General features: G+C 44.3%; 1 protein-coding gene across 3 annotated transcripts in view; it reads right to left on the bottom strand.

Moving 5' to 3' along the window:
* The window catches only part of CLPB (caseinolytic mitochondrial matrix peptidase chaperone subunit B), a 540,105-nt gene that overhangs the window by 130,661 nt on the left and 392,966 nt on the right, over positions 1–16,478 (bottom strand). For all 3 annotated transcript variants that reach the window (XM_053708781.1, XM_053708783.1, XM_053708784.1), the window contains 2 exons: positions 11,004–11,160; positions 6,587–6,660 (listed from right to left, as the gene is read on the bottom strand). In XM_053708781.1, coding sequence (XP_053564756.1) covers positions 6,587–6,660; positions 11,004–11,160 — 231 coding nt within the window. The remainder of the gene's footprint in view (positions 1–6,586; positions 6,661–11,003; positions 11,161–16,478) is intronic.

Below are 16,478 nucleotides of genomic sequence, written 5' to 3'. Positions count from 1 at the left end.
TGCCCAGGCACAAAGTACTGAGAATATAACACGACAACAGAATGTTTGTACCTTGCTGAGGCTGCCCAGGCACACAGTACTGAGAATATAACACGACAACAGAATGTTTGTACCTTGCTGAGGCTGCCCAGGCACACAGTACTGAGAATATAACACGACAACAGAATGTCTGTACCTTGCTGAGGCTACCCGGGCACACAGTACTGAGAATATAACACAAGAACAGAATGTTTGTACCTTGCAGAGGCTGCCCAGGCACACAGTACTGAGAATATAACACGACAGATTGTTTGTACCTTGCTGAGGCTGCCCAGGCACACAGTACTGAGAATATAACAAGTCTGAATGTTTGTACCTTGCTGAGGCTGCCCAGGCACACAGTACAGAGAATATAACACGACAACAGAATGTCTGTACCTTGCTGAGGCTGCCCGGGCACACAGTACAGAGAATATAACACGACAACAGAATGTTTGTACCTTGCAGAGGCTGCCCAGGCACACAGTACTGAGAATATAACACAACAACAAAATGTTTGTACCTTGCTGAGGCTGCCCAGGCACACAGTGCTGAGAATATAACACGACAACAGATTGTTTGTACCTTGCTGCAGCTGCCCAGGCACACAGTACTGAGAATATAACACGACAACAGAATGTTTGTACCTTGCTGAGGCTGCCTAGGCACACAGTACTGAGAATATAACACGACAACAGATTGTTTGTACCTTGCTGCAGCTGCCCAGGCACACAGTACTGAGAATATAACACGACAACAGAATGTTTGTACCTTGCTGAGGCTGCCTAGGCACACAGTACTGAGAATATAACACGACAGATTGTTTGTACCTTGCTGAGGCTGCCCAGGCACACAGTACTGAGAATATAACACGACAACAGAATGTCTGTACCTTGCTGAGGCTGCCTAGGCACACAGTACTGAGAATATAACACGACAGATTGTTTGTACCTTGCTGCAGCTGCCCAGGCACACAGTACTGAGAATATAACACGACAACAGAATGTTTGTACCTTGCTGAGGCTGCCCAGGCACACAGTACTGAGAATATAACACAACAGATTGTTTGTACCTTGCTGAGGCTGCCCAGGCACACAGTACTGAGAATATAACACGACAACAGAATGTTTGTACCTTGCTGAGGCTGCCCAGGCACACAGTACTGAGAATATAACACGACAACAGAATGTTTGTACCTTGCTGAGGCTGCCCAGGCACACAGTACTGAGAATATAACATGACAACAGAATGTTTGTACTTTGCTGAGGCTGCCCAGGCACACAGTACTGAGAATATAACAAGTCTGAATGTTTGTACCTTGCTGAGGCTGCCCAGGCACACAGTACTGAGAATATAACACAAGAACAGAATGTTTGTACCTTGCAGAGGCTGCCCAGGCACACAGTACTGAGAATATAACAAGTCTGAATGTTTGTACCTTGCTGAGGCTGCCCAGGCACACATTACAGAGAATATAACACGACAACAGAATGTCTGTACCTTGCTGAGGCTGCCCGGGCACACAGTACTGAGAATATAACACAACAACAGAATGTTTGTACCTTGCAGAGGCTGCCCGGGCACACAGTACTGAGAATATAACACGACAACAGAATGTTTGTACCTTGCTGAGGCTGCCCAGGCACACAGTACTGAGAATATAACAAGTCTGAATGTTTGTACCTTGCTGAGGCTGCCCAGGCACACAGTACTGAGAATATAACACAACAACAAAATGTTTGTACCTTGCTGAGGCTGCCCAGGCACACAGTACTGAGAATATAACACAAAAACAGAATGTTTGTACCTTGCCGAGGCTGCCCAGGGACACAGTACTGAGAATATAACATAAAAACAGAATGTTTGTACTTTGCTGAGGCTGCCCAGGCACACAGAACTGAGAATATAACACGACAACAGAATGTTTGTACCTTGCTGAGGCTGCCCAGGCACACAGTACTGAGAATATAACACGACAACAAAATGTTTGTACCTTGCTGAGGCTGCCCAGGCACACAGTACTGAGAATATAACACGACAACAGAATGTTTGTACCTTGCTGAGGCTGCCTAGGCACACAGTACTGAGAATATAACACGACAGATTGTTTGTACCTTGCTGCAGCTGCCCAGGCACACAGTACTGAGAATATAACACGACAACAGAATGTTTGTACCTTGCTGAGGCTGCCCAGGCACACAGTACTGAGAATATAACACAACAGATTGTTTGTACCTTGCTGAGGCTGCCCAGGCACACAGTACTGAGAATATAACACGACAACAGAATGTTTGTACCTTGCTGAGGCTGCCAAGGCACACAGTACTGAGAATATAACACGACAACATAATGTTTGTAGCTTGCTGAGGCTGCCCAGGCACACAGTACTGAGAATATAACACGACAACAGAATGTTTGTACCTTGCTGAGGCTGCCCAGGCACACAGTACTGAGAATATAACAAGTCTGAATGTTTGTACCTTACTGAGGCTGCCCAGGCACACAGTACTGAGAATATAACACAACAACAGAATGTTTGTACCTTGCTGAGGCTGCCCAGGCACACAGTACAGAGAATATAACACGACAACAGAATGTTTGTACCTTGCTGAGGCTGCCCAGGCACACAGTACTGAGAATATAACACGACATTAGAATGTTTGTACCTTGCTGAGGCTGCCCAGGCACACAGTACAGAGAATATAACACGTCTGAATGTTTGTACCTTGCTGAGGCTGCCCGGGCACACAGTACTGAGAATATAACACAAGAACAGAATGTTTGTACCTTGCAGAGGCTGCCCAGGCACACAGTACTGAGAATATAACAAGTCTGAATGTTTGTACCTTGCTGAGGCTGCCCAGGCACACAGTACAGAGAATATAACACGACAACAGAATGTCTGTACCTTGCTGAGGCTGCCCGGGCACACAGTACTGAGAATATAACACGACAGATTGTTTGTACCTTGCTGAGGCTGCCCGGGCACACAGTACTGAGAATATAACACGACAGATTGTTTGTACCTTACTGAGGCTGCCCAGGCACACAGTACTGAGAATATAACACAACAACAGAATGTTTGTACCTTGCTGAGGCTGCCCAGGCACACAGTACAGAGAATATAACACGACAACAGAATGTTTGTACCTTGCAGAGGCTGCCCAGGCACACAGTACTGAGAATATAACACAACAACAAAATGTTTGTACCTTGCTGAGGCTGCCCAGGCACACAGTGCTAAGAATATAACACGACAACAGATTGTTTGTACCTTGCTGCAGCTGCCCAGGCACACAGTACTGAGAATATAACACGACAACAGAATGTTTGTACCTTGCTGAGGCTGCCCAGGCACACAGTACTGAGAATATAACACGACAACAGAATGTCTGTACCTTGCTGAGGCTGCCCGGGCACACAGTACTGAGAATATAACACAAGAACAGAATGTTTGTACCTTGCAGAGGCTGCCCAGGCACACAGTACTGAGAATATAACAAGTCTGAATGTTTGTACCTTGCTGAGGCTGCCCAGGCACACAGTACTGAGAATATAACACAACAACAAAATGTTTGTACCTTGCTGAGGCTGCCCAGGCACACAGTACTGAGAATATAACACAACAACAAAATGTTTGTACCTTGCTGAGGCTGCCCAGGCACACAGTACTGAGAATATAACACGACAACAGATTGTTTGTACCTTGCTGCAGCTGCCCAGGCACACAGTACTGAGAATATAACACGACAACAGAATGTTTGTACCTTGCTGAGGCTGCCCAGGCACACAGTACTGAGAATATAACACGACAACAGAATGTTTGTACCTTGCTGAGGCTGCCCAGGCACACAGTACTGAGAATATAACAAGTCTGAATGTTTGTACCTTGCTGAGGCTGCCCGGGCACACAGTACTGAGAATATAACACGACAACAGAATGTTTGTACTTTGCTGAGGCTGCCCAGGCACACAGTACTGAGAATATAACACGACAACAGAATGTTTGTACTTTGCTGAGGCTGCCCAGGCACACAGTACTGAGTATATAACAAGTCTGAATGTTTGTACCTTGCTGAGGCTGCCCAGGCACACAGTACTGAGAATATAACACGACAACAGAATGTTTGTACGTTGCTGAGGCTGCCCAGGCACAAAGTACTGAGAATATAACATGACAACAGAATGTTTGTACTTTGCTGAGGCTGCCCAGGCACACAGTACTGAGAATATAACACAACAACAGAATGTTTGTACTTTGCTGAGGCTGCCCGGGCACACAGTACTGAGAATATAACACGACAACAGAATGTTTGTACTTTGCTGAGGCTGATCAGGCACACAGTACTGAGAATATAACACGACAACAGAATGTTTGTACCTTGCTGAGGCTGCCCAGGCACAAAGTACTGAGAATATAACACGACAACAGAATGTTTGTACCTTGCTGAGGCTGCCCAGGCACACAGTACTGAGAATATAACACGACAACAGAATGTTTGTACCTTGCTGAGGCTGGCCAGGCACACAGTACTGAGAATATAACACGACAACAGAATGTTTGTACCTTGCTGAGGCTGCCCAGGCACACAGTACTGAGAATATAACATGACAACAGAATGTTTGTACTTTGCTGAGGCTGCCCGGGCACACAGTACTGAGAATATAACACGACAACAGAATGTTTGTACTTTGCTGAGGCTGCCCAGGCACACAGTACTGAGAATATAACAAGTCTGAATGTTTGTACCTTGCTGAGGCTGCCCAGGCACACAGTACTGAGAATATAGCACGACAACAGAATGTTTGTACCTTGCTGAGGCTGCCCAGGCACACAGTACTGAGAATATAACACGACAACAGAATGTTTGTATCTTGCTGAGGCTGCCCAGGCACACAGTACTGAGACTATAACACAAAAACAGAATGTTTGTACCTTGCAGAGGCTGCCCAGGCACACAGTACAGAGAATATAACACGACAACAGAATGTTTGTACCTTGCAGAGGCTGCCCAGGCACACAGTACTGAGAATATAACACGACAACATAATGTTTGTAGCTTGCTGAGGCTGCCCAGGCACACAGTACTGAGAATATAACACGACAACAGAATGTTTGTACCTTGCTGAGGCTGCCCAGGCACACAGTACTGAGAATATAACACGACAACAGAATGTTTGTACCTTGCTGAGGCTGCCCAGGCACACAGTACTGAGAATATAACACGACAACAGAATGTTTGTACCTTGCTGAGGCTGCCCAGGCACACAGTACTGAGAATATAACACGACAACAGAATGTTTGTAATTTGCTGAGGCTGCCCAGGCACACAGTACAGAGAATATAACACGACAACAGAATGTTTGTACCTTGCTGAGGCTGCCCAGGCACACAGTACTGAGAATATAACACAACAGAATGTTTGTACCTTGCTGAGGCTGCCCAGGCACACAATACTGAGTATATAACACAACAACAGAATGTTTGTACCTTGCTGAGGCTGCCCAGGCACACAGTACTGAGAATAAAACACAACAACAGAATGTTTGTACCTTGCTGAGGCTGCCCAGGCACACAGTACTGAGAATATAACACGACAACAGAATGTTTGTACCTTGCTGAGGCTGCCCAGGCACACAGTACTGAGAATAAAACACAACAACAGAATGTTTGTACCTTGCTGAGGCTGCCCAGGCACACAGTACTGAGAATAAAACACAACAACAGAATGTTTGTACCTTGCTGAGGCTGCCCAGGCACACAGTACTGAGAATATAACACGACAACAGATTGTTTGTACCTTGCTGAGGCTGCCCAGGCACACAGTACTGAGAATATAATACAACAACAGAATGTTTGTACCTTGCTGAGGCTGCCCAGGCACACAGTACTGAGAATATAACACGACAACAGAATGTTTGTACCTTGCTGAGGCTGCCCAGGCTCACAGTTTGTGGTCCAATAGTAAGACCCGATGTCTGTGACGACAAACCAGAAAGGGGAAAAAAAACACTATAAGCTAGATCACAAGTGGAGCACACTGTGCACGAATATCGCTCAATTTTATTAAATAGCATTTTTATTTTTGCATTGAAGCACAAGCGAAAGTCTAGGGCATGCTCACATCTCGCATATGGATTTCGGACAGCACAGGTGCAGTAATTCCCTCCATAATAGTCTTCCACAGAGGTGCAATAAAAAACTCATGTTAGCTACTGCTTGTGCACTGAGGCTGAAGCTGAATATTTTCAAGTGTTAACACTTTACGTCAGCGCTTGTATGTGCAAGTTACAATCAGGTCTCCAAAATCACATTTTCAGCACTATATTATTTTACACTTGAACACACAAAAAGTTATTCTGATGACTTCCATATCATTTTAAGAACTTCTTTTGGTTAAACCTTAGGCATATTACACAAATACATGATAACTAAATGCACAGATAAATCCCTCACTGTTAAGCATGCAGACCTAAGTGGCACGTAGCAGCTGTTAATGAACATATTCTTATGTCACAGACTAGCGTGCAGGACGGAGACACTGGTCAGAACTAGACCTGGCTTTACCTTCAGTATGGGCCGGATGACGTTTTCCTTGAACTGCTTGGATATGGTGATCTTTTCACTAATCTGGATATCATCTGTAGGACAAAACAGAACAGGTGAGTGCATGAAAATTGCCCAGACGTACATACACATAGCACTGGCTCAGCAGATATATTGCTTAGCTCTCATTGGTGTAATGGCACAAAGACAGAAGGAAGCTGTATGCGTCTCTACTCCAGATGGTGCAAACTCACAATACACTCTGTGCGACGCAGATGGTGCACACTCACAACACTCCCTGTGCCACGCAGATGGTGCACACTCACAACACACTCTGTGCCACGCAGATGGCGCACACTCACAACACACCCTGTGCCACGCAGATGGCGCACACTCACAACACACCCTGTGCCACGCAGATGGCGCACACTCACAACACTCCCTGTGCCGCGCAGATGGTGCACACTCACAACACTCCCTGTGCCACGCAGATGGCGCACACTCACAACACTCCCTGTGCCACGCAGATGGCGCACACTCACAACACTCCTTGTGCCACGCAGATGGCGCACACTCACAACACTCCCTGTGCCACACAGATGGCGCACACTCACAACACTCCCTGTGCCACGCAGATGGAGCACACTCACAACACTCCCTGTGCCACGCAGATGGAGCACACTCACAACACTCCCTGTGCCACGCAGATGGAGCACACTCACAACACACCCTGTGCCACGCAGATGGCGCACACTCACAACACTCCCTGTGCCGCGCAGATGGTGCACACTCACAACACTCCCTGTGCCACGCAGATGGCGCACACTCACAACACTCCCTGTGCCACGCAGATGGCGCACACTCACAACACTCCTTGTGCCACGCAGATGGCGCACACTCACAACACTCCCTGTGCCACACAGATGGCGCACACTCACAACACTCCCTGTGCCACACAGATGGCGCACACTCACAACACTCCCTGTGCCACGCAGATGATGCACACTCACAACACTCCCTGTGCCACGCAGATGGCGCACACTCTCAACACTCCCTGTGCCACGCAGATGGAGCACACTCACAACACTCCCTGTGCCACGCAGATGGAGCACACTCACAACACTCCCTGTGCCACGCAGATGGAGCACACTCACAACACTCCCTGTGCCATGCAGATGGCGCACACTCACAACACTCCCTGTGCCACGCAGATGGCGCACACTCACAACACTCCCTGTGCCACGCAGATGGCGCACACTCACAACACTCCCTGTGCCACACAGATGGCGCATACTCACAACACTCCCTGTGCCACGCAGATGGTGCACTCACAACACTCCCTGTGCCATGCAGATAGCGCACACTCAAACCACTCCCTGTGCCACGCAGATAGCGCACACTCAAACCACTCCCTGTGCCACGCAGATAGCGCACACTCACACTGTCGGTGCCACGCAGATAGCGCACACTCAAACCACTCCCTGTGCCACGCAGATAGCGCACACTCACACTGTCGGTGCCACGCAGATGCCACACACACTGCCTATGCTACACTGTTCCATCACATTTGAAGTTTGTGATATACAATTTAAAAACACTCATGTGCTTCACAGACCCAGCATATTTACTATATGTGCTGCAAACTCAGTGTATTGGCCAAAGTACCAATATGCCACGGCCACTTTAGTATCTTCTGCAGGGTTCATAGGTTCATTTATTTATGACTTCAGTATGATCGCTTACTACGTCTGACTCTACCCATGCAAGTTTCCTTTATCTGCTGTAGACACACTAAGCGGCACCTCATACAGACGGCACTAACGACAGACAATGTCTGCAGCCAGCCAGCTTAATGTACAGGAGTGTGCCGAGCCTGTATACTTGCTGCAACAGGTTCTGGCTGATGTACAATACAAGTACTTACCCAGCCTGTATACTTGCTGCAACAGGTTCTGGCTGATGTACAATACAAGTACTTACCCAGCCTGTATACTTGCTGCAACAGGTTCTGGCTGATGTACAATACAAGTACTTACCCAGCCTGTATACTTGCTGCAACAGGTTCTCGCTGATGTACAATACAAGTACTTACCCAGCCTGTATACTTGCTGCAACAGGTTCTGGCTGATGTACAATATAAGTACTTACCCAGCCTGTATACCTGCTGCAACAGGTTCTGGCTGATGTACAATATAAGTACTTACCCAGCCTGTATACTTGCTGCAACAGGTTCTGGCTGATGTACAATACAAGTACTTACCCAGCCTGTATACCTGCTGCAACAGGTTCTGGCTGATGTACAATACAAGTACTTACCCAGCCTGTATACCTGCTGCAACAGGTTCTGGCTGATGTACAATACAAGTACTTACCCAGCCTGTATACCTGCTGCAACAGGTTCTGGCTGATGTACAATACAAGTACTTACCCAGCCTGTATACTTGCTGCAACAGGTTCTGGCTGATGTACAATACAAGTACTTACCCAGCCTGTATACCTGCTGCAACAGGTTCTGGCTGATGTACAATACAAGTACTTACCCAGCCTGTATACCTGCTGCAACAGGTTCTGGCTGATGTACAATATAAGTACTTACCCAGCCTGTATACTTGTTGCAACAGGTTCTGGCTGATGTACAATACAAGTACTTACCCAGCCTGTATACTTGCTGCAACAGGTTCTGGCTGATGTACAATACAAGTACTTACCCAGCCTGTATACCTGCTGCAACAGGTTCTGGCTGATGTACAATACAAGTACTTACCCAGCCTGTATACTTGTTGCAACAGGTTCTGGCTGATGTACAATACAAGTACTTACCCAGCCTGTATACCTGCTGCAACAGGTTCTGGCTGATGTACAATATAAGTACTTACCCAGCCTGTATACTTGCTGCAACAGGTTCTGGCTGATGTACAATACAAGTACTTACCCAGCCTGTATACCTGCTGCAACAGGTTCTGGCTGATGTACAATACAAGTACTTACCCAGCCTGTATACCTGCTGCAACAGGTTCTGGCTGATGTACAACACAAGTACTTACCCAGCCTGTATACTTGCTGCAACAGGTTCTGGCTGATGTACAATACAAGTACTTACCCAGCCTGTATACCTGCTGCAACAGGTTCTGGCTGATGTACAATACAAGTACTTACCCAGCCTGTATACTTGCTGCAACAGGTTCTGGCTGATGTACAATACAAGCACTTACCCAGCCTGTATACCTGCTGCAAGTTCTGGCTGATGTACAATACAAGTACTTACCCAGCCTGTATACTTGCTGCAACAGGTTCTGGCTGATGTACAATACAAGTACTTACCCAGCCTGTATACTTGCTGCAACAGGTTCTGGCTGATGTACAATACAAGCACTTACCCAGCCTGTATACCTGCTGCAAGTTCTGGCTGATGTACAATACAAGTACTTACCCAGCCTGTATACCTGCTGCAACAGGTTCTGGCTGATGTACAATACAAGCACTTACCCAGCCTGTATACCTGCTGCAACAGGTTCTGGCTGATGTACAATACAAGCACTTACCCAGCCTGTATACCTGCTGCAACAGGTTCTGGCTGATGTACAATACAAGTACTTACCCAGCCTGTATACTTGTTGCAACAGGTTCTGGCTGAGGCACAATACAAGTACTTACCCAGCCTGTATACTTGTTGCAACAGGTTCTGGCTGAGGCACAATACAAGTACTTACCCAGCCTGTATACTTGCTGCAACAGGTTCTGGCTGATGTACAATACAAGTACTTACCCAGCCTGTATACTTGCTGCAACAGGTTCTGGCTGATGTGCAATACAAGTACTTACCCAGCCTGTATACCTGCTGCAACAGGTTCCGGCTGATGTGCAATACAAGTACTTACCCAGCCTGTATACTTGTTGCAACAGGTTCTGGCTGATGTACAATATAAGTACTTACCCAGCCTGTATACTTGTTGCAACAGGTTCTGGCTGAGGCACAATACAAGTACTTACCCAGCCTGTATACTTGCTGCAACAGGTTCTGGCTGATGTACAATACAAGTACTTACCCAGCCTGTATACTTGCTGCAACAGGTTCTGGCTGATGTGCAATACAAGTACTTACCCAGCCTGTATACCTGCTGCAACAGGTTCCGGCTGATGTGCAATACAAGTACTTACCCAGCCTGTATACTTGTTGCAACAGGTTCTGGCTGATGTACAATACAAGTACTTACCCAGCCTGTATACCTGCTGCAACAGGTTCTCGCTGATGTACAATACAAGTACTTACCCAGCCTGTATACCTGCTGCAACAGGTTCTGGCTGATGTGCAATACAAGTACTTACCCAGCCTGTATACCTGCTGCAACAGGTTCCGGCTGATGTGCAATACAAGTACTTACCCAGCCTGTATACTTGCTGCAACAAGTTCCGGCTGATGTACAATACAAGTACTTACCCAGATTCTCAGCCAGCCTCTTCCTGTTCATCTCTTGGGCCTCCTGTCTGAGCTGCAGGGCGTACTGGGCGATCTCATCACTGCCCACGTTACAGGTCATGATAAATATGGCATCTTTGCATTCAATGGTGTTTCCCTTCCCATCAGTCAGACGGCCCTGTCATAAAACATAACAAATATTCATTGCAAATAAAGCACTGATGCACCTGAATACAGCAATGGAAGAAAAAACAACACACTTTCTTGTAGATAAATAGCACTAAGCTACTTACATAAATATCAGAAAGCAAAATAAAGTAAAATGTAATTTTCCATAAATGCAGAAAAAAAATATTTTCAATATCATTTATTTAATTTGCCCATATTTTCCTGCAATTTAAAGAGACATATTCAACATTTAAATTTCCCTGTAAAATGTTTGGAATGCCTGCATTATACCTTAAAGGGCCACTGTAAGTAAATATTTTCTATGCCTGTTACTAACTAACTACCCCAAACACGCTTTTTATCAATAGCATTTCATTAACATATCTCTACCGTATATCAGAAATCTTGTCTGCAAATTTAATTGTTTTCCAAACCCACTCCGTGGGTATCCTTTGCTCTGTACCAATCCGTTTACAATACCTAGGTTTCAAAATGGCGCTTTAAACACTAAGTTATTGGTTTAAGTATTTTGAACATGCAGTGCTGAAAATAGTGGGCAGGATAACGTGACATCATCGGCGAATAAAATATATAACTTTTAGAACTTTATGAAACTTCGTTTTGGAGAAAATATAGGTCAGTAGGTTTTAATTAATGTTTATTAACTTTAATATGTTAGTTGTTTAGCTTAAAAATTATAACAGAAAGTAATCCTTTAACTGCAACATGCTGCACACTGATTGCTTAGAGCACACGCTCATTTATATCTGCTCCTAAATAGCAACAGCAAAGGAGACCAGGAACATGTAAACCACCATCTTCTCAAGAAGTGTATCCCTGAACTGCTCTTGATTTGCAAAACCTTGTAGGTTTGTGCTAACAAAATGGAAGAAATGCAGATATATACTGCAAGTTTAAATGTTCCGGAAGACTTCATATCAGATACATACTGAAAAGGTTTATATAAGGATATGTCCACTGTGTACTATGAGACAGAAAAATAATAAGCATTTTGGTAAGAAAAAGACAGTTTATAAATGCTTTTATAACAATTTCTCTGTGCGCGCACTGCTCGCAGTTTAGTGCTTAAGTGCTGATATATATTATTATTATTATCAGTTATTTCTAGAGCGCCAACAGATCCCACAGCGCTATAAACATAGGTCTAATATGCAACGTGACAAAGATGGGATACAATGCCCTGCCAAGCGTTGCACTGTTGTAAATCAGCTCTCATGAAGGTGACAAAGCAGCTGGGCTCGTAAGCTTACATGCTAAGGGGCTTCAAGGGGATGACAAAGGGAAGAGAGGAACAAAGATAATGTTTGTGTATAATGTGTGCATCCCTGAACAGTAGACAGTAGTTTGAAAACTAGGGGAAGTCTTGTGGAGTGAGGCAGAGAGTGTAATAATATAGGGACCAGTCTGGAGAGGTCTTGTAGAAGGGAATGTAAGAAGGTAACAAGAAAGAAAGAGAGGAGAAAGTCATGAGCAGAGAGAAGGGGGCGGGAGGGAGAGTACCTGAGAGGTTTAGTAGATGAGGAGCGACGTGTAAGGAAGATCAGCCTGGCAAAGGCATTTATTATGCATTGTAAGGGAGATAGACACAGCTAGGGAGGCCGGAGAGGATGGAGTTGCAATAGTCAAGGCGGGAAATGATGAGAGAGTGGATTAAAGTCTTAGTTGTGTCTTGTGTAAGGAAGTAGTGAATTTTGGAGATGTTTCTAAGGTGGAAGCAGCAGGAATTGGCCAATGACTAAATGTGGGGAGTGAAAGAAAGATTGGAGTCAATTTGACACCAATACATCGGGCATATGGGGTTGGGGTAATGATGTTATTTTTAGCAGTTATAGAGATTTGGGAAGAGGGGGGGGGGATAAGGAGCTCAGTTTTGGAGAGAGTTAGCTTAAGGTAGTGAGAGGACATCCAGGATGAGATATTAGAAAAACAGTTAGTGACATGGGTTAGAAGGAGATAGATCTGGTGCAGGTAGATTTGGGTATAATCAGCATACAAATGATGTTGAAACCCATGGGGCTTTATTAAGGAAACTAATGACAACGTATAGATTGAGAAGAGAAGGGGACCAAGGACAGAATCTTGTTGTATCCCAACAGAAAGTGGTAAAGTTCCAGAGGATGTGCTAGAGGCTAGACAGGTAGGAGAACCACAAGAAGGCAGTGTCACAGATGCCGAAGGATTGGAGGGTTTGGAGCAAGAGAGTAAAACGCTGCAGACAGATCAAGAAGGATTAACAGAGAGACAACCTTTTGATTTTGCCGTAATTAGGTCATTAGTAATTGCTGATTCTGTGGAGTGTTGGGGGAGAAATCCAGATTGCAATGGATCATGGAGGGACTTTAATGTGAGGAAATGTGATAAACGTATATATACAACCCTATGCAGAAGTTTTGAGGCAAGGGGGAGTAGGGAAATACGGCGGTAGTTGGATGGGTCGAGATTTTTTTGAGGAAAGGTGCGATAAGTGCATGTTTAAAGGATAAGGGAAATATACCACCGTTTAGGGAGAGATTAAAAATGTGTGAGAAGTAAGTGGGCAATTTATCAAGCTGAGGACGGACAGGGGCGCACATACGTGCCCCTGTCCACCTCAGCTCGCCTCTCATGACCGCGGCTTGTTAATATACCGTGTGCAGGTTCTCTGCTGAATGGGTTTAATAAATCGAGCCCTAAGAGTAGGAGAGAGGGAGGGCAGTAATTGGGGATGGGATCAAGGGGACAGGTAGTGAGGTGAGAGGAAGATATAAGGGCAGAAACAACTTCCTCAGTAGCAGGAGCAAAAGAGCTGAATCTGCAGCTTTGTGGGTTTTGGACATCAGTGAACGGTTGAGGGGGTTGCAGACTAGTAGTGTGTTAAGAGATGATTTAATTTCTGATGGAATCTATTTTGTTGGTGAAGTGGTTGGCAAAATCTTGAGCTGAGAGAAAAGTGGAAATAGGAGGTGGGAGTGGGCGGAGAAGGGTGTTAAAAGTGGAGAACAGATGTTTTGGATCTGAAGAAAGAGTAGAAATAAGAGTAAAGAAGTAATTCGGCTTAGATTACGTTTGTATAAGTTAAAAGTCTATCATGTCCCTTTAAGCACATCAAACATGACATTTCAACAATGCATAAAATGTTTCGTTAGTGCAAGTGAAACATTATTGCAATATACATTCATTATTTATTTTGCTACATCTAAAATTGTGCTTGCTTCACTTTCTCCCAGGGAGGTTTGGGTTAATACTTTTAGGCAATTTATGTAAGCTTTTGTTTACTTCACCCTCCCCCCTAAGATTCTCAGCAGTCACATGTTTGTAAAAGGTAGTTTTGCATCAATAATCATGATAGGAGTATCATTCTTTGCAGTAGTAACTAAGTTGAGTCAGTGCTAAGAGATAAGGGCAGGCATCCCCAGTATCTCTCAACTGCACATGTGCAAACAGAATTCATGCTATATCTGAATATTAGTTTGTGATTGGTTAGAAAAGATTCTTTTGTTCTGAGGGAACAGGGAAATCAGTGAAATGAACATAAAACAATATACTCATTTGACAAAATAAAGCTGCAGTTTTCATTGCAAAATTATTCTCAGATATGAAGGTTCAAAATCATGTATTTTACTATTTGTGTTTAGTGTTACAGAGAATACATGGTTTTATTTCCTCTCTACTGCCATTTCTATATTCTGGCTTGAATATGAGATTGAAGTTTTACTGTTGAAAAAACAATGTACTCCCTGCTGGAGAGGTTATTGTATTCACACCCTTTCAAATGGGCTGAGCTCTCTCCCTCATGCCGCTCTGGGAGGTTGATTCTGCTGATGCCCTTCATTAACATAACCTTTTTACAGCCATATTGTATTAACCTGCAAAAAGCAGGTACTTCAAATAACAAAGGCCTAGATTTAGAGTTTGGCGGTAGCCGTGAAAACCAGCGTTAGAGGCTCCTAACGCTGGTTTTAGGCTACCGCCGGTATTTGGAGTCAGTCAGGAAAGGGTCTAACGCTCACTTTTCAGCCGCAACTTTTCCATACCGCAGATCGCCTTACGTAAATTGCGTATCTTATTTTTTCAATGGGATCTTTCTAACTCCGGTATTTAGAGTCGTGGCTGAAGTGAGGGTTAGAAATCTAACGACAAAACTCCAGCCGCAGAAAAAAGTCAGTAGTTAAGAGCTTTCTGGGCTAACGCCGGTTTATAAAGCTCTTAAACTACTGTGCTCTAAAGTACACTAACACCCATAAACTACCTATGTACCCATAAACCGAGGCCCCCCCACATCGCCGACACTCGATTAATTTTTTTAACCCCTAATCTGCCGACCGCCACCTATGTTATACTTATGTACCCCTAATCTGCTGCCCCTAACACCGCCGACCCCTATATTATATTTATTAATCCCTAACCTGCCCCCCACAACGTCGCAGCCAGCTACCTACAATAATTAACCCCTAATCTGCCGTCCGCACGCCGCCGCCAGCTACATTATAGCTATGTACCCCTAATCTGCTGCCCCTAACACCGCCGACCCCTATATTATATTTATTAACCCCTAACCTGCCCCCCACAACGTCGCCGCCAGCTACCTACAATAATTAACCCCTAATCTGCCGACCGCAAAGAGCCGCCACCTACATTATAGCTATGTACCCCTAATCTGCTGCCCCTAACACCGCCGACCTCTATATTATATTTATTAACCCCTAATCTGCCCTCCCTAACATCGCCGACACCTAACTTCAATTATTAACCCCTAATCTGCCGACCGAATCTCGCCGCTATTCTAATAAATGTATTAACCCCTAAAGCTAAGACTAACCCTAACACTAACACCCCCCTAACTTAAATATAATTTTAATCTAACGAAATTAATTAACTCTTATTAAATAAATTATTCCTATTTAAAGCTAAATACTTACCTGTAAAATAAATCCTAATATAGCTAAAATATAAATTATAATTATATTATAGCTATTTTAGGATTAATATTTATTTTACAGGTAACTTTGCATTTATTTTAACCAGGTACAATAGCTATTAAATAGTTAAGAACTATTTAATAGCTAAAATAGTTAAAATAATTACAAAATTACCTGTAAAATAAATCCTAACCTAAGTTACAATTAAACCTAACACTACGCTATCAATAAATTAATTAAATACAATACCTACAATTACCTACAATTAAACCTAACACTACACTATCAATAAATTAATTAAATACAATACCTACAAATAACTACAATGAAATAAACTAACTAAAGTACAAAAAATAAAAAAATATTTACAAACATAAGAAAAATATTACAACAATTTTAAACTAATTAC

The sequence above is a fragment of the Bombina bombina genome, chromosome 3 (genome assembly GCF_027579735.1).
Source record: "Bombina bombina isolate aBomBom1 chromosome 3, aBomBom1.pri, whole genome shotgun sequence".
Taxonomy (NCBI): Eukaryota; Metazoa; Chordata; class Amphibia; order Anura; family Bombinatoridae; genus Bombina; species Bombina bombina.
This window is presented reverse-complemented; position numbering and strand designations above follow the sequence as displayed.